This window comes from Bos mutus, chromosome 2, assembly GCF_027580195.1.
Source record: "Bos mutus isolate GX-2022 chromosome 2, NWIPB_WYAK_1.1, whole genome shotgun sequence".
Taxonomy (NCBI): Eukaryota; Metazoa; Chordata; class Mammalia; order Artiodactyla; family Bovidae; genus Bos; species Bos mutus.
In genome coordinates, this window is record NC_091618.1 from 2,326,374 (window position 1) to 2,345,280 (window position 18,907).

Here is an 18,907-nt window from a genome sequence, read left to right on the forward strand (position 1 = left end):
AGTATCAAAGTTAACTGGAGCCCTCCAGATGTGGGGTCGTGGCAGACAAGAGTGGCTGAGAAAGCCGTTCGTCCAGAGGTCACTAGCTGAGCCCCCTACGTGGCAGGGCTGGGTAGGGTACAAGGGCCATAGTTGGGACACACAGAGGACATGACTCCTGGTCTGCAGACAGAAATCAGGCCCCTTGTGAGGGCACCACTCATTGGTAGGTGCCAGGGGTACCAGGGCCACCCATAGCGTGGCGTATGGTGTCAGAGCTAAGAGGGCCTGCAGAGCTCCAAAACCTACCCATTATACAGATGCAGAAACTGAGGCCTGGAGCAGGCCAGTTGCCAAGGGCCAGAAAAGCAAGTTGATTTCCCCTGGACTCCAATCAAGTCAAAAGCATGTCAGGACAGCTCTGCAATGCCTTACGCTGTGCCGGCCACCAAGATGGGGTAAGGAGAAGGGGTGGTGTGGGCCGGCCAAGCGCTCCGTGGGGGCAGCAGCCAGGGAGCCTGGGAGGAGGATGGCAAAACGAACCCAGGTTATTTCTGTGGTAAACACGCTTGGAGGGCTCGCCCCACCCCAGGGACAGTGTGGGCACCCGCCATGCTGGAGGGCTCGCCCCACCCCAGGGACAGTGTGGGCACCCGCCATGCTGGAGGGCTCGCCCCACCCCAGGGACAGTGTGGGCACCCGCCATGCTGGAGGGCTCGCCCCACCCCAGGGACAGTGTGGGCACCCGCCATGCTGGAGGGTTCGCCCCACCCCAGGGACAGTGTGGGCACCCGCCATGCTGGAGGGCTCGCCCCACCCCAGGGACAGTGTGGGCACCCGCCATGCTGCCGTTCTGTTTTACTCTCACCACCGTTCAAGGTGCTGCTGTGAGCTCTCCAGTTTTCAGAGGTGTCTGAGGTTTGGAGAGGAACAGTGACTGATTCAAAGCCACATGGCAACCATGCGGATTGGAGGAAAACAGGACCCTGACAGGGGCTCCCGGGAGGAAGGAGCAATGGGGTCCCCTTGCTTAGTGTGGTCAGTGCTGTGGTCCGTGCTGTCAGTCTGCACGGACGATCCTCTCTGAAGAGCGAAACCTACAGAAGGAAGGAGCTCCGGACGGAGAGTCAGAAGTCCTGGTTCCGGGTTAGCTCTGCCCCCATCGGAAGGCTACCCCTGGGCCGGTGGCTTCCACTCTGTGGACCTCAGCCTCCCCATCTGTAAAATGGACTCAGTGCGTCTTACAATTTCAGAGGCAAGGATCCTTTTGAGATCCTGACAGAGTCCTGGACACTAATGCATATACCCACAAATGCAGCCATGCACCCAGGTCCAGAATGTCACGTGGCTCAGGCCGTGATTCATGAGATGACCTGGGCTAGATGATCTCCAAGGTCCCCTCTGATCTTGATGTCACCTAAGAGGGGCGAGTGGGTGAGGCTTGGGCACTGGCTGTCCCAAGGACAAATGCCAGGGGAACCCTGAGGCTGCGGCTCTCCTTCAGGACTGCACATACTGCCCATGCACACCGCGTGGGGACCCAGGCGACCGTCATGGGCCGGTCCGGGGCCTGAGTTCCCCATGCTCACACCTGTGTGGGCGCTGGTTGCCAAAGTGATGGAGAACCGTGACCGACTTATGCAAAGTCCACGGGGCAGGGGCCGGCCGTGGAAATGGGGGCCCAGAGAGGATGCCCATTTGCCTTGCATCTGCTTCCCAGGATGCTTGCGGAAAGGAAACGGCTGTGCTCGCTCTGGGCTGGAGGGGGCTTCCCTGAACCTCCCTCCTCCCCCATCATGGGGGTTGGAAAGGGGCTGGAGCATGGGGGGCCCACGAGGGGCCTGACCCCAGGGGCCTGGGGGGCTGCACCAGCTGCTCTCCCCGACCCCATCCTTGCGTACCCTCTGCTGGCTTCCCTGCCCACCTCCCCTCCCTTTCCCTCTGTCTCTCTCCTATCAGTTCTACCTCCTCCAGGACCCAGTGGGGCAGCTGGAAGCCTGGCTCCAGTTCAGCTGCCCAGGCAGGGGTTGGCAGGCAGGGATTCCCCAAGGAGCCCCTGAGCATCTGCTTGGTTCAGAAACACCCTGGAACAGGGCACAGGGGGGCCTCAGAGCTGGTTCTCAAAGCAGCCAGCCTCGCCAGTCACGCCTCCGAGAGTTCAGATGTCGAAAGTGGAGTGGGCACGATGATCCCTAGAAGCTGGGCGCCAAGGAGTCAGCGAAGGCCTGAGGAAGGACTCTGCTTGGTGGGGACACCTTCTCGAGTACAGAGATCCACTCGAGCCCCCTTTCCAAACTTTGTTGGGTGACCTCAAGCAGGCTCGGTCTCATCCAGAAAACGATCTGAAGATCCCAAATGACCACAAGTCCAGTGAGAGCCAGAAAGGTGATCGTCACTGAAGAGAGCGTGAAGGGCTGGGTGAAGAGCGCTGGTCTTGCTCTGCGGGCTCCGGAGTGCCCGGCCTGCGGCAGTGGCCAGTAACCACCCAGCAGGCTCTGAGTCCACTCAGCTTCACCTGTGAAGTGGGCACAGCCGCCCTCATGGAGGCTGATTAAATGAGATGAATACGTGAAGCCCCTGCTTGATAAATGATGGTGAATATTACACTGCAGCGTCGATGGCTTTGCTCCTAGCGTGGAGCTGGCATGCTAGACATTCTCGATTCTAGGCCCGATGAAGGCCTGGGGTCTGTGACTCTGTCGGACTCTCCTTCCTGAGACTCAGATCTCACCGACCTGGGTTCCAGTCCTGGCTCTGCCACTTACTGGCAGTGTAACCTCTTCTGGGCATTTATCTCCCCACGGCTCTCCTTCTGACGACGTCTGCCCGGGTGCATGTGAACCCCAGCAGAACATCAGCTCCCTCGCTTCACCCCAGCCTCTGTGCCCCAATGCTTGCGAGGCTGAGGGGTGCCTGCCGGCCACCTGGGGCCTGGAGAGAGGGCACAGCAGAGCTCCAGGAGAGAATGCTGAGGTGCCCCGGGCACCTGAGGGTCGTGTGGCATCTGCTCCACCACACAGGGTGGCCGTCATCAACCTCGGAGAAGGGGCACAAGGCTGGCTGCCTGTCTCTGGAGCCACTGTCTGCCATGCCTCCTCCCACCCCCTGGCTGGATGGCTCCTGCCCAGAAGCCACTGGATTCCTGTGAGAGGCCAGGACAAGCAGGTGCTGGTATAGCCGGTGGGAACAAGTTCTGCTCTAGCCTCTGCCCCTGCCCCTTACTGAGCAGGTCTCCCTGAGCCTCAGTTTCCTCATCTGTGAAATGGGGCCAAAATAACACCTCCTTCCTCCCAGGCTGGTGTGGTCCAAGGTAATTAGCAGGAGCACCAGCCCATGGGATAAGGAAGCCCAGCTTCAACTCCTTTCTGACCGCAGGCACCCAGGCCGATGGTGTTGAGAGAGTGAGTGAGGGTACGTTCTCCTTCACTGAGCATCTCATCCTGGGCAGGTCATGGGGCCCGGTGTGCACGCACGCTCAGTCACTTCAGGCTGGTCTGACTCTGCGACCCCATGGACTGTAGCCCCCCAGGCGCCTCTGTCCATGGAATTCTCCAGGCAAGAATACTGGAGCAGGTTGCCATGCCTGCCTCCAGGGGATCTTCCCGACCCAGGGGTTGAACCCTCATCTCCTGTGTTTTCTGCATTACAGGCAGGTTCTTTACCTGCTGAGCCGTCGGGGAAGGCCATGGGACCTGGCACTTGGTTCTAAAACTTGTCATTTGATCCTCAGGTCCTGGAGAAGCGTCAGATCTGCAGTTGGAGGGGCCACGGCACCGGCAGGGGGGCTGAGGCGGGCATTCGCACCGTGCTCGGTGGCCAGGCAGGCAGAGGTAGGGACAGAAACACAGACGGCCGCCGCCTCCGGGTGTGTTAGCTACCTCACCCATCCGTTCCTCAGTCCCCCGTCTGTAAAACAGGCCCAACGGAACACACCTTCGGGGTCCCAGTGAGGATCTGAGGGTCTGACGTCTAGAGCACAACACCTGCGTTCAGTGATGGCGGCTCTCACTATTTCCTGCGCTGCCTCTAGACAGAGAACATACAGGAGCTGTGATGATGGGTGCGAGGGCGGGTGAACTGATGAAAATGAAGACGTGGCTCTGTGGAGAGGGTGGGTCTGCAGCCTGCTGCTTCCCCCCAGAGCCCCGCTCCCCGCAGGAGCTTCAGGTCTGCCCGGCGACTGGGGCACAGGTGGCCCCTAATTTCCTTAGCGTGCACGCCCCACTGGCAGCCCGTGGGCAGTGGTGTTGGGGACATCCGGCCTCAGTCAAATGGTTCACGCTCCAGCCCAGACCTGCGGCTGGGCTCCGGCCGCAGCAGGGAAATGAAGAGGCTCCTTGGGCCACTGTGGACACGGGGACTTAACTGTGGTGAGCATGCAAAGAGGCCTCGGGCACGTGGGTGGGCACTGGGCCCCAAGCCTGGGAGACAAGGAGGGTAGAGAAAATGGAGTGAGCAATGAGCCACCCCCTGCCCTCATCCGGTGGAGTCAGAGGCACTGGGCTGGGAGGAGACAGCACAAAACATCCTTACAGGCACAGCTGGGAGTCAGGGAGGGTGACAGGGGGCGGGTGGGGGGGGTGGAGGGGGTGGGTGTGGCATCCATAGCCCGGGTTCACACTCAGCCCTTGACCAACCCGCTGTGTGACCTCATTCAACGCGAGTGCCACAGGCCTTCCATAAAATGTCGTTAACAGTTCCCTGGTGAGGTCAACATCAACGTCAAGGCTCTACTGAGGCTAGAGGGGGAAGCACGTGGCCAGCGGTCAGCCAGCTGTCTCAGTGCGCCCGTGAATAAGTCACTCCATTCATTCAGAAACGATAACAGGGCCTCAGTATCCCTTTCTACAAAATACAGCTGCCTCCTTTCCCTGAGCTCCCACTATGTCCCTGACTGAAGTCTCCCCACTCTCTCCTGACCCCATCCCTCACTCTCTCCTGACCCCATCCCCCCAGTCTCTCCCTGACCCATCCCACACTCTCCTGACCACATCCCCCGACTCCTGACCCCATCCCCCACTCTCTCCTGACTCCATCCCCCACTCTCTCCCTGACCCCATCCCCTCTCTCCTGACTCCATCCCCCACTCTCCTGACTCCATCCCCCACTCTCCTGACTCCATCCCCCACACTCTCCTGACTCCATCCCCCACTCTATCCCTGACTCCATCCCCCCTCTCCCAGACTCCATCCCCCTAGTCTCTCCTGACCCCATCCCCCCACTCTATCCCTGACTCCATCCTACTCTCCCTGACCCAATCCACCCCCCACCACGTCTCTCCCTGACTCCATCCCCCACGCTCTCCTGACTCCACTCCCCGCCACCTCTCTCTCTGAGCCCAGTCCCCCCACTCTCTCCCTGACTCCATCCCCCCATTCTCTCTCTGATCCAGCTCCCCTGGCACACGTCAGTGGCAGCCCTGAGTGAGCCTGGGTCAGGGCTTTGCCCAGGGTAGAGTCCCTTCCCCTCCCTCCAGGTCTAAGATCCTCACCTCGGACAGGGGTGGGAGATGTCTATGAGGTTCAGGAACACCTCCTTTTACACTACTAGGGGTGAAGGCAGGCCAGGACGCACCTGTCCTCCCCTGCAAGTCAGCTGGCTCAGGTGGAGTTTGGACCTGTGGATTCTGGGCTCAAGCTAACTGACCATGGTCGCATCCCGTCACATCACCTGGCCAGCAGGCAGATTCTTTACCTGCTGAGCCATCCGGGAAGCCCATGGGACCTGGCACTTGGTTCTAAAACTTGTCCTTTGATCCTCAGCTCCTGCAGAAGCCTCAGACCTGAGGCTGGAGAGGCCACGGCACAGGTAGGGGGTCGAAGTGGGACGTTAGCGCCGTGCTCGGGGCGCCTGCAGCCTTGTGTGGACATCTGGGTGGAGGAGAGAGGGTGGGTTTTGGAATCAGACAGAGCTGGGTTTCCAGCCTGGCAATGCCACACCTTGCCAAGTCCCTTCACTTTTCTGCACCTGTGTTCTCATCTGCAAAATGCGGGCAAGGCAACACTCCTCCATAAGACGGCTGTGCATGAAAGAAAATAGATGCAAAGTCTTCGGCACATGTATGAGTCAGGGTCCTGAAGAAAAGCAGAACCTCTAGGAAGGCACTAGAGACAGACACGGAGAAAGCTTGATCATAAGGAAGGAGCCCATATGATCATGGAGGCTGCAAAGTCCACAGCGCAGAGTGCTGAAATGCAGGCCAGAAATGCAGGGAGGAGCCGCTGAGTCCAAGGCAGCCACTGGCAGAGGTCCTTCCTGCTCAGGGGAACATATGCCCGGGCAGGGGGCGGGGCGGGGGTGGGGGCGGGTGGTGGTGGTGGTCAGTCTTTGTTCTCTTCAGGCCTTCAACTAATTGGATACGGCCCACTCACTTACGGACAGTAATCTGCTTTCCTCAAAGTCCACAGATTTAAATGTTGTGTGTGTGTGCTGAGTTGCCTCAGTCGTGTCTGACTGTGTGACCCCGTGGACTGTAGCCCGCCAGGCTCTTCTGTCCATGGTATTCTCCAGGCAAGAATACTGGAGTGGGTTACCATGCTCTCCTCCAGAGGATATTCCTGACCCAGGGATAGAACCCATGCCTCTTATGTCTCCTGCTGCTGCTGCTAAGTCGCTTCAGTTGTGTCTGACTGTGTGACCCCATGGACTGTAGCCTGCCAGGCTCTTCTGTCCATGGGATTCTCCAGGCAAGAATACTGGAGTGGGTTACCATGCTCTCCTCCAGGGGATCTTCCTGACCCAGGGATAAAACCCATGCCTCTTATGTCTCCTGCTGCTGCTGCTAAGTCGCTTCAGTCATGTCTGACTCTGTGCGACCCCATAGACGGCAGCCCACCAGGCTCCCCCATCCCTGGGATTCTCCAGGCAAGAACACTGGAGTGGGTTGCCATTTCCTTCTCCAACGCATGAAAGTAAGAAGTGAAAGTGTCCGACTCCTAGCAACCTCATGGACTGCAGCCCACCAGGCTCCTCTGTCCGTGGGGTTTTCCAGGCAAGAGCACTGGAGTGGGGTGCCATCGCCTTCTCCAATGTCTCCTGCTAATCTCATCCAAAAAACACCTCCATGGAAACATCCAGAATAATGCTTAAGTAGACCCCTGGGCATCATAACCCAGCCAAGCTGACCCACGAACTTAACTATCACAGCACTTAATGGTGGTTGTTTTAACAATGGGTAAACAGGTTAACATTGTTGAATCATTAATTCCATATCTGGCATTGCTCTGAGCACTTATGTGAATTAACTCATTGAATTCTCAAGACTGTGTGTGTGTGTGTGTGTGTGTGTGTGTGTGTGTACCCAGGCCCTCAGGCTCTAGAGTTCCTGCCACTCACATAGGACTTTCTGCCATCAGGGCTCACCCTTCCTTCCATCACATCACGGGCACTGTGCCCCTGACACCCGGTGCCATGTTGGCAATGTCACCGGACTTAGAAGGTGACCAACCCCCACCAGAAAGACCACCAGTTTGGTTAAGGAAGAGGCATTTTATTAGGTGGCATCAGGGCAAATCCCACGGCCGCCTCACAGTGCAGAACTAGCAGAACCAGGACCGCCTCCGGCCTGCCCGCCGCCCATCCTGGCCCCCATGAGAAACAAGCCTGTTGGCACCAGGCCCAGCCCAGACTGCGGGCCATGGCGTGACCGTGCACTGGGGGAACAGCCACTCCAGCCCCACAGGGGCCCCACGCCAGCCCTCGGAGGTGCCTGGAGGGCCCCCTAAAAACTCTCCTCAGAGTCGCTTCTTACCTGACCACCCAGAACCCACCCAGGATGCATCTGAGTGTCCCCCGATCAGCTGCATCGACGAACAGGCCTCCGAGGGGCCAGTCCACACACAGAGCCACGAACATGCCAAGGAGGAACGATTCTACAGGTGAGCCTCAGCCAGGCCAGATGGGGACCCGAGGTGAGGTCTTGGGGCACTGGGGAAGGTAGGGGCAACATCTACCTGGGCCAGTGGGCACTGAGCTCCTGCAGGAAGCCCCAGGCCACAGGAGGCTCTCGAGGCAGAGCCCAAGAGCTAAGGAAGTGGCAGGAAGGGCCCCCAAGGTCTGCCAACCTCACAGGCCCAACAGGAAGGACTGGCACCTTGGCAGGTAGACTGCAGAAGCCCCCCAGCCCCATCGCCTGGAGACCGCCAGGAATCTGAGGGCCTCTGAGAGCTCAGGCACTCGGGAGCAAGGCACACGCGGTCTAAGGCGTTTGGTTGGGCGCAGGTACCTGCTGGCACAGGCGGGTACCTGCTGGCACAGGCGGGTACCTGCTGGCACAGGTGCGTCTGGGCAAAGAGCTAGTGAGCAGCACGAACCAAACAGGGCAAGGCCAGCTGGTGCCCCCACGACCTGTGACCACAACGTGGCAGCCTGCAGGCCACCCTGGTCACCCCTAACCCTGGAGACCCGGAGAAGCCAGGGGCCTCGGTGGGTGTGGCGTGCCAGGGCGCCCAGAGCTGCCTCCTCCTCCTGCAGATCCACGCGCTTCTCCACTGCCACGCCCCAGGTCCCTGAGACCCTGGACACAGCAGAGAGGAGCGAGAAGGGGACTGATGGAGAACCAGTTAGGCGCCAAGGTCACACTCACCAGGCGGAATTTCTAGGATACTCTTTGGGGGCAGGGGTGGCAGCCCTACACCTCCCCACAGCGTGATCTCAACCCAGAGCCCACAGCTGACTCTAAGGGGTGGTACAGGCCAGGACGCAGGCCGATGCGGGGCAGGGGGCAGGACTTGGGCCTAGAAAGTCGCCCCATGGGGGCAGGGTGGAAGCACGGGGCGTGGTCAGTGCACTGAGGTCAGTCGTCTGGACGGACGGACGGCGGAGGCGCCAAGAGGGCTCACTGCATGTACGGGTAGCGCCAGTCCCCCAGAGGCCGGTGCGTCTCCTTGATGACCTGGGGCGACGTCCACCGCAGGACATAGTGGGGGCCGCCCGGCTTGTCATTGGTTCCTGTGGAAAGACAGCTCTGTTTGTCCCCCGACAGATACAGCAGCTCTGGGGAGAAAGGAGAAGGGGCGGGGAGGAGCAGACGGAAGGAACGGGCAGCAGACAGCTAAGCCAACCCTGACACGGCGGCCAGGGCTCCCCGAGTGCCTCTGGGCAGAGGGCACGCAGCCGGCGGGTCGGGGGCAGGCGCCGGCGAGCAGACAGGACGCCCAGGCTCCCCAGGTCCCCGCACCCCACCTGCACGGCGTGTCCGAGAGGCAGGAAAGCACAGTGGAGGGCGCTGGACAGGGAGCGGGGAGGCCCAGGTTCTGGCCCCGGCTCTGCCACTAGGCACCGTGACCTCTGGCAAGTCCCTGCCCCTCGCCAAGCCTCAGTTTCCCCATTTGTAGACAGGAGGGGGCTGGACTGCAATGGCCTGGAAGACGGTAAGTTGTGTTTACTTGCTAAGTCGTGTCCGACTCTTTCTGACCCCATGGACTGGGAGCCAGGCTCCTCTGTCTATGGGATTTCCCAGGCAAGAACACTGAAGAGTTGCCGTTTCCGCCTCCAGGGGACCTTCCTGGCCCAGGGATCAAACCCGCATCTCCTGCACTGGCAGGTGGGTTCTTTACCACTGAGCCACCTGGGAAGCCGAGATGCGGGTGCTGGACCCAAATCCTGGCTCCACCACTTCTTAGCCACGCGCCCCGGGCCTCAGTTCTCCCCTCTGTAAAATGGGAAGAGCACGGGCAGCACAACAGGGGGCTGTCGGGAGGACTCAGTTCGCACAGGGCCTGGCCCTCCGTGCTCAGCCGCCGGAGCTCCTCCTGTGCCTCTTAACACCCTCGAGATGAAGCAGCAAGGGTCTCCCCCAGGACCTCACCCCCTGCTAGAAAGGAGGACCCGCTCACCCGAGGCTCGGGCGCCCCCAAAGGGCTGCTGGCCCACCACCGAGCCGGTGGACTTGTCGTTGATGTAGAAGTTGCCCGCGGCATGCCTCAGCAGCTCTGTGGCCTCCCGGAGAACGTCCCTACAAGGCAGGGCGGCGCTAAGAGGGCGGTTGCCAGCGCTGGGCCCCTGCCCTCGGCAGCTCGGGAACCCCCCAAGCCCCAGCCTGCCCCCACAGGTTCCAACCCCGCCTTCCCCTCTTAGAGGCAGACGCAGGGAGGCAACCAGTGCCACGGAGAGAAGACGGGGCGAAGCCTCAGCCCAGCGTCATGGTGCCCAGGGGGCCCTCCACCAGGACCTCCACCAGACGAGGGCAACGCCTGGGCCCAAGCCCCGCCTTCCGCCCTGAGCCCCGCCAGACCGGGCGGCGGGCCACAGGCACTGACTGTCCGGCCCCGGCCCTAGAGGCCTGGCTTCAGCAGCCAGCAGTGCGGCCCCAGCACCAACGCTTTACCAAGGAGCCTGCGGCCTCTGTCTACCTGCCGGCCGGGGCGGAGTGAGGGGCATGGAGAGCAGCAAGGGCACGTTACTGCTGGGATCCGCGTCCGGGGTGGGCTGTCTCCGGGGACAGGAGGACGTCAGGACTGGCGCCGAGGGGCCGCGGCCACTCACTTATCCTGGGCGAACACTGCCCCCGTGAGGCCGTAGCTGGTGGTGCTGTCGACCAGCCGCAGTGTCTCCTTGTATTCCTCGTCCGGGTAGACGTACACGGCCAGCACGGGACCGAAGATCTCCTGGAGAGAAGCCCCAGGGTCGGGCCCCGCCTGGACCCGTCCCCGAGGCTTCCGCCGCATCCCCCCGCCCCCGATCCCCTTCTCAGCCCAGCAGCCTGGGCCAGGGCTTGCCTTCTGGAGGGTTCTCTCCAGGACGGCTCCTACCCTGCCCACCCCACCCAGCCTGGCAGAAGATCCAGAGACCCTCTGTCCTCCCTGCCAGCCAGACCCACCCCCAGAGCCAAGAGTCCAGGCCCTTGGGAGGGGGACACTTCTGGCAACAGGCGGCCAGGGGACTGCCCTGTGACGTCACCCGGGGGCTGGGGACACTGTCATCCTGAGCAACTGCCTAACTTCTCAGAAGCTCAGTTTCTCATCTGTAAAATGGGAACGACACACCAATTTCCTGGCCCACACTGACGACTCCACAGATGTTAGAAGCTGAGACAGCTGTAGGGGCCTCCGGGGCAGCAGGCAGTCGGTGCTGTGACCTCAGCCCGGCCAGCAGTGTCAGGGATCTGGGGTCAGGAGGCCTGAGCCCAGGGCCTGGCTCTGCTCTCCCCGGGGGTGAGGCAGGCCCCTGGCAGGGCCGTGCCGCGCTCAGCTGTGAGACGGGACAACGCCCGGAGACGCTGCCCTCCCAGCCCCTCCCGCCCCGTCACCTCCTTCATGATGGGGTCCTGGGGGTCCTTGGTCTCGACGATGCACGGTTCCACAAAGTAGCCCACGGAGTCGTCACACTGGCCCCCGGCCAGGATGGTGAGGCTGGGCGAGGAGCGGGCGTGCTCCAGCCACTTCCGGATGCGGCCGAAGGACTGTGGGATTGGGGCGGGGCGTGTCAAGGGCCAGCTGGAGGCCGCTCCCAGCAGGAGCCCCCAACACATCGGCCCCAGATTCTGAAGGGGGCGAAGGCAGGGTGCAGGGGTGGCTGCGAGCAAACAGGGCCTGGCTAAGCAGGGCAGAAACAGGACTGGACGCGCAGGCTCGTGTGTATGTGTGTGTTAGAACACGCACAGAAAGAAAAAGAAAGAGTCCGGCTCTTCGGCCCCGTGGACTGTAGTCCACCCGGCTCCTCCAGCCACGGGGTTTTCCAGGCAACAGTATGGGAGTGGCTTGCCATTTCCTTCTCCAGGGGATCTTCCCGACCCAGGGATTGAACTCTGGTCTCCCGCATTGTAGGCAGATGCTTTACCGTCTGAGCCACCAGGGAAGTCCAAGAACATGTACACTTACATATAAACATCATGCAAACATACATACATACAAATGAGTCTTTAGGTTTAGGTGTGCAGGCACACGTACGCCTGCATTACATGTTTCTGCAATGCAGACCACACACGTGCCTATCCACGTGTCCACACGCGTTGCCGGATTCGTCTGTGTGTGGAGATGTGTGTGCGTGCAGCTGTGCGTGTGTTTACACAGGTGGACCTACGTGCATGACCCCACACAGAGGTCTACGTGACTGTGTTCACGGCTGTGCGTGTACCTGTGTTCACGGGTGTGCGTGCAGGTGTGCGGGCGAACACGGGCACTTTAAGGGGGCCTGGAGGCAGGGTGTGCAGGAGGCGAGCTCCTCTCTGGGTAGGGATGCCTCTATTCCTTCCAGGGCTGGCGGGGGCGGCAGGGGCTGTGTGCATGGATCTCAGGCTGACCTGCTCGAAGCAGCAGATCTGGGTCACGCTTCCCGCCCCCCACCCAGCACAGGCCTGGCACCCCCCTGTACCTTGGCATCGATCACGGCAGAGAAGAAGGTCCCAAAATCCTCTGCAGGCTGGAGGCAAGGGAGACACGGATGGAGAGGAGGTGGCCGTTGGCGTGAGACAAGAGGAGTGCCCCCCCCCGCACACGGCACCCCCCCAGCGGCCAATCCCATCAGCCCCCCGCTGGGCCGCGGCAGGAGGCTGAGCCACTCACATTGCCCACTTTGATCCCACCGAGCTCCTCCAGCAGCCGCCCTTTGATCTGCGGCCACAGCGAGCGGGGCGCGTAGAGGCGGGAGCACGCTGAGCACTTCTGGCCGCCGTACTCAAAGGCCGAGCGCAGGGTCCCACTCACCACGCTGTCCACGTCGGCCGAGCGGTGCACGAAGTGGAAGTTCTTGCCCCCGCACTCTAGGGGGCGGGAAGGGAGGGGCGCGCGTGGGGCAGTGGGCCTTGGGGCCGGCCCCGGGGCCCAACATGCTGCCTGCTCCTGCGCACAGGGGCCAGCGAGCAGACCCCAGGACGGGCGGAGGAGGCCGTGAGAAGCCATACGCCCTGGACACTGACCAGCCAGGCCTGTCCTCCCACCCTACAGATGGGAAGACGGAGGCCCAGGCACGGGCGAAGCGCACCAGGAGGCGTCGGGACCAGCTTTCCCATTTCACAGACGAGAAAGCTGAGCCTGGGGATGGGAATGCTGCCTAACACAAATAAGGCAGAGGAAGGGCCAGAACCCAGGGCTCCCGGCAGCAGGCACAGCTTCCTTTGAGCCTTCGCCTGATCCCCAGCCGGGTCCACGGCCAGGGCTGGCTCCTCTCCCCTCCGCATGGCGGGGACACCCCTCCCTGGTCCCCTTGGTGTGAGAGAGCCCAGGGAATCACGCCACCATCCGGGCCTTACTACTTTCTTCCTTCAGTTAAACATCAGCCGACAGCAGCTGGTGTTGCAAAGCACTCACTACCCGCCAGACTCAGTTTCAAAGCACTCTGCGCCCCTTTCACTGAAGCCTCGCAGCAACCTCCCGTCATCACCCCATTTTAAAGACAAGAAAACTGAGGCACGGAGAAACTAAGTCGTGTACTCAAGGTTGGGAAGTGGTGGAGTGAGCCGCTGTCTTTCTCCTTCAGGGAGATGGTGGGAAGGAGACTGAACTGAAAACCATGCACAGCTGACCCAAGGGACTCACTGTTTCCCAGCTTACGAAGGTTGGACGGGGGTGTGCCGAGAGGCTGGAAGTTAGAGATGCTACCGCTGGCCCTGAGCAGAGTCACCTGCCCTGACACCCCTAACAAAGCCCCACCAGCTTAAGAGGCAAACGATTACATACAGGATGGATGAGCAGCAAGGCCCCTAGCACAGGAAGTATACTCAGTGTCCTGTAACAAGCCATGATGGAAAAGAACACGACAAAGAATATACAGATGCATAACTGAACCGTTCTGCTGTACAGCTGAAACTAACCCGATACTGTGAATCAGCCCAATTTGTAAATACCGCAGCCTAAGACTAAATCAACCATACTTCACTAAAACTTCTTTTAAAAGCTCCCACCAGCTCAGGAGTGGGGTCCAGTCTCCCTGTGGGTCCCGCTTCACTTCCAGGAGCGAGAAGGCTAGGCCAGCAGCCCCAGCTCTGCCCTTACGGCACTGTGACCCACTGGGGCCCCTGTCAAAACAGGATTCTGTACCCCAAAGAGCTTCAGAGACACTACACACCAACCCTGGCTCTTGCACATTAGCGAGTTAAAGGCTCTGAGAAGTCCTGCAGGTAAGGAATCCGTTTCGCTTTAAACACAGTGCATGCCAAATGTCCTTGGCCACAAAGCTGTGGGAACATTATTACTTCAACAAGACCCATCCCTGCCGAGCTCTCAGCCCCGTCTCCTGCCCCACCCCACCCCCTCTCCCAGCTACACTGGCCACGTCTCTTCACACACAAGCTCATTCCCACCTCGTGGTCTCTCCACTACCCGTTTCCTTGGCCTAGATCTGGGTGATGCAACCTAATGCAACATGGGAGTCACGAGCCCCGTGCGGCCATTTAAATTCAAACTGATTAAAACTGAACGTAACTTTCACTTCCTCAGTCACAAGAGTCCCGTTTCCAGAGTGCTGCGGCCACACGCGCTGAGCGGCTACCCTACAGGACCACACGGTGAAGCCCATGTCCATCGTTGCAGGAAGGTCCACTGGACGGCGGTCCAGCGTCCGCACCCGTGACGGTCTGCTCTCCAGACCTCGGCGAGGCTCATTTCTCTCCACTGTTCAGGTTTCCGCTCAAATGCTCCCTCCTTGAAGAGGCCCCCCACCCTGGAGTCACAGCCGCCTGCCACACCCAGCCTCCGGGCGGCCCTGCCTGTCACCTCTTTGCTCTCCTTTAATGAGCCACGGCCCTTCTCACCCCACGACGACGTCATTTATCCAGCTGTTTACTGCCGCCTCCCACGGCTGGAACAGAAGCTGGTGACGGCTGGGTCTCTGGCTCTCATCACCCTTGCATCCCCACCTCCAAAAAGCACCCCTGCACAAACAGCAATTCCCTTGCTGCATGAGGAATGGATGAGAAGTGCGCGCTCTGAGCCAGAAGTTCTCGGAACAACCCCCGGGCCTGCCAGGGTGGGGGCTCCAGGCTGGAGTGCTCCGCCCCTGCAGAGCCCCCCAGCTCCTCCTCTCCCACGACGGCCGCGGCTGGGGAGGGGGCCCTTACCTCCAGCCAGGCGGGGGAAGGTCCGGAACCGGTCCAGGTTCTGGGCCACCTGCTTCCACAGGTGTTTGAAGGTGCTGAAATCAGAGGACAGAGTGGGGATCAGGGCGCCGGGCTCAGGCACCTGCGCAGGTGAGGGGCCTGCTCCCCGCCCACCCGACTAGAGGGCGGGGTACAGGGTCAGCAGCCCGCTGGAGGCTGGCGGAGGTGACAGCTGGCCATGGGCTGCGTGCAGGGCCTACGAGGAGGCAGCAAGGCGAAGCTTGGCAGCAAGGCAGGGCAGAGAGGGGCCCCGCCCCCAGGCCAGGGGGCTCCTGTCCCGACCCAGGCGCACACAGCTGTGTGATCTTGTGCCCAACACTTCACCTCTCTGGGCCTCAAGTTCATGCCACATCTGGAATCGGGCAAGAACAATTTCGCTTGGTGGGGCCGTCTTGGGATGGCTCTGATGTGAGTCAAGTGCTGAGGACAGTGCCGGGCATGCCGCGGGTGCCTGACGGGGCACACACACCACCAGCATCTGTGAGGAGCACCTCGAGCTCACACCCGGGCCCAGGGACCAGGGAGCATCCTGGGAGAGGCGGCTCAGGCCCCCGCCTCCTCCCGGGGCTCCAAGTGTGACCAACCTCAGCACCACAAAACAATAAAAATGCTAATCACCAGGGAGCTGGCAACACAGTAGCTGATACTAATTTATGACTTTCCCACCTTGGAGCCCGCTGCTCACCAGAGCATGGCAAATGGGGGCCAGGCCCGCTCCGCCCGCTAATAGGCAGGGACCCGTGGGGCCCGTGGCTGGCGGAGAGGGCCTTTTGGAAAACCGCCCTCCTCAGCAATTCTAACGCGGCCGTCGCCACCCGGCAAACCTTGGATGGGGTGGGTGGGACCCTGAGGTCAGCAGAGAGGGCAAGAAGCCACCGCGGCGAACCCAGGATACCTGGGAGACCCAGAGCAGAGGCCCCGACCTCTCCGTCCACACGACCCGCGGGGACCTCAAACTCACGGTGACCAGCTTCTGGTCCATCTCCTTCCCGAGGCTCCCGGGTGCCCAGCCGTCTGGGGAGCCCACCTTGGTGAACAGTGCCCCCTCCAGCCTCGAGCCTGGATGTCCCCACTGACCCCCGACCCCATAGACAGGCGATCGAGTCTCCCTGCCACCTCCTCAGCCCATCTCTCCCGGCTCCCACCTCTCTACCCGGGTTCAGGCGTCGCTCTCCCTCTCCAGATCCTCCTAACCTGTCTCCTGCTCCCAGCTGTGAGAGACGTGTGCTCAGGGCAGCCAGAGCCATTATCTAGGTCAGAGGCTGCACACGCAGGCCCCAGAGGGGCTGAGGTTGTCCAGGCATGCGGAGACGCAGGGCCTGTCGGGATGGCGGGGAACCAGAGACCACCCACCCGTCTCCAGCCCGTGGTGCCACACGGAAATGCAGGCCCCGGGGGACCGGGTTCGCAAGTGAAGCCCCATTTGGATTTTCACATGAAAGTATCCCGGTGGTACACGGCTGTCCATCCTATTAGGAGTCAAAGAACACAGAGCCACTGGCCAGGTCCAACTGGAGAGCGAGCACTATACTCGCTTAAGTCTGACTGATTCAGCCACTCCCTCTAAAGAATCTGCTTGCAATGTGGGAGACCTGGGTTCCATCCCTGGGTCAGGAAGATCCCCTGGAGAAGGAAATGGCAGCCCGCCCCAGCATTCTTGCCTGGAGAGTTCCATGGACAAGGAGCCTGGTGGGCCACAGTCCAAGGGGTTGCAAAGAGGCAGGCACGACTGAGCGACTGACACTGTCGCGCTCACTGTCCTGCAGGTAACCTTCCACGGCTCCTACCATCTTCAGGATAAAGTCCAAACACCTTCACGGGTCCTGCAGTCACAAGTCTAATCCCTCCAGAGGCATTTCCCTGATGGTCCGTGGTTGAGACTCCACACTCCCAATGCAGGGGGCCCGGGCTTGATCCCTGGCCAGGGGGACTAGATCCCACATGCCTCAGCTAAGACCCAGCGAGTCACAACAAAACAAAAACAAGCCCCAGAGGCAGGACCTGACCCTCCCCGCGCTCACTGCCCAGCTTTGGCGTCAGCAGAGCCCAGCAAGCACAGGGCTCAGTGAACATCAGCTGAGTGCACGAAAACACGGCTGTGACCAAACCACGTGCCGCCCCCACCCTCTGACCCTCAACCCCAAGCTGCCCACTCCAGCCTCACGGGACTGCGTCCACCTCCCAGAGCACAAGAGCCTCAGCCTTACGCCTCTGCACGTGCATTCTCCCGCCTAGACTGCTCTCCTCCACCTCTGCCTGGCCCACTCCTCTGCTTAGACGCCACCTTCTCCAAGAAGCCTTCCTGACTTCTCCAATTCATTCCAAGCTCCCCTCTGTCCTTTCTAGGGTCAGAGGTGGCATCAAAATCCGTGTCGCCAAATACCTGTAGGCTGCTCCTGGCCTGTTGGCCTGTGACCCTCTTTCCTGTCCACTAAACAGTCTGACCCTCACAACGACTCTGCAAGGTAGGAATCAGCACATATGCAGGCTCAGAGAGGTGAAGGGGCTTACCCAAGGGCCACTGAGCGAGGAGGCGGGACACAGTCAGTGCCTGGCCCCTGAGTCACAGCCCCGGTTCTCAGACAGAGGTTGGGAGGCCTGGGGAGCATCCCCAGGCTACCCTGCCCAGCCCTCCTTGGGGACTTACGGCACACTGCCTGTGAAGTTGATGCCACACAGGTGCTCTGAGCTGGTGACAGTGTCCCCGAAGGTGGGCCCATCGGCTGGCACAAACTGGATGATGTTGGGGGGCAGCCCGGCCTCCCTGAGGATGCGGTAGACGGCATAGCTGGCCAGCATGGCAGTGTCGCTGGGCTTCCACAGGACTACGTTGCCCTGCCCGGGAGGCACAGTGATGACTCACAAGGCCGAGGGCGGCCAGCAGCCCCGACCCCCACCCTACCCCAAGGTACAGCCATCCCTCAGCTGCAGCCACCAGGTAGGTCCCAGTGCAGGCCAGGATGTCCCCAACCCAGCCCCAATCCCCCAGGTGCTGGGCACTGGGCCCTCAAAGTCCTTGCGAATGAGCTGACGCCCTGCCCTGCCTGCTCCCACGCTCTGGCCAAGGCTCCCTTCCTCTAGAAGTTTGTGCCAACTGATCCTGCCAGCACCCTTCAGGCAGGTCTGTTCTGGGTGTTTCCAAGTTGCCGGGCGCCCACGGGGTGAGGTTGGGACAGCACGCACAGGCCTCTGTCTGCACGTGTTCTGGAGGAGGGCACATGGGTGCTGGGTGTGTGCACGTTTGTCTGAGCACAGACGCACGAAGACGGGCCCGTGCACGAGCACCTTCCAGATCACCCGCCGCCCTGACCGCTCAGCCCTCCTGCTGCTCCCTGGGTGACCCAGGCCCCCCAAGGTGGTGAGAGAGCTCCCCCACCAACTCAAGGGAGCTCACAGCCACCTTCATCCTGACCACGGCAGTGGAGCCCTCTGACTTCAAGACCACTGAGACAAACCAAGCCCAAACCTCTACCTGTTTCATCATCTATTAGCCGTGCAACCCTGACGAATAAGTCCCCGGGCACAGAGCAAGCATTCAGAGGTGAGCTGTAATTATCGTTAGCAGCCCCTGCGTAACACTAATCCTGCACTGGGCCAGACCTGCCTGCTGTTAAGACGAGTCATAACACGGTCTCACTTGCTCTTCCCAACCCTGTAACGTAAGCTTTTCTGTTATTTCTATCTTGCAGATGAGGAAACGGCCTCAGAGGAGGGCAGGGGCCGGCCTGGGGCCACCCAGGGAGAGTGGGGCAATGGGGACCCAGATCAGCCTCCGACCCTAGAAGCCTCTCCAGGCGGCCAGCTGCCTCCACGTTTTGTGCCTCTCCCCACAAGGGCGGGGCCCCAGGGCTTCGACGTGGCCTCCTGACTGTTGAGGGGGAAGCGATGACTCGG

The 18,907-nt window shown here is 61.0% G+C and overlaps 1 protein-coding gene across 1 annotated transcript in view; it reads right to left on the minus strand.

The window, feature by feature from the left end:
- Positions 1-7,453: 7,453 nt before the first annotated feature.
- ALDH4A1 (aldehyde dehydrogenase 4 family member A1) overlaps positions 7,454-18,907 on the minus strand; it is a 33,281-nt gene continuing 21,827 nt past the window's right edge. Inside the window, exons 8-15 of the mRNA XM_070382095.1 lie at positions 17,661-17,848; positions 14,975-15,048; positions 12,483-12,679; positions 12,292-12,339; positions 11,228-11,380; positions 10,465-10,586; positions 9,816-9,934; positions 7,454-8,928 (exon numbers count right to left, since the gene is read on the minus strand). Coding sequence (XP_070238196.1) covers positions 8,816-8,928; positions 9,816-9,934; positions 10,465-10,586; positions 11,228-11,380; positions 12,292-12,339; positions 12,483-12,679; positions 14,975-15,048; positions 17,661-17,848 — 1,014 coding nt within the window. The 3' untranslated portion in view covers positions 7,454-8,815. The remainder of the gene's footprint in view (positions 8,929-9,815; positions 9,935-10,464; positions 10,587-11,227; positions 11,381-12,291; positions 12,340-12,482; positions 12,680-14,974; positions 15,049-17,660; positions 17,849-18,907) is intronic.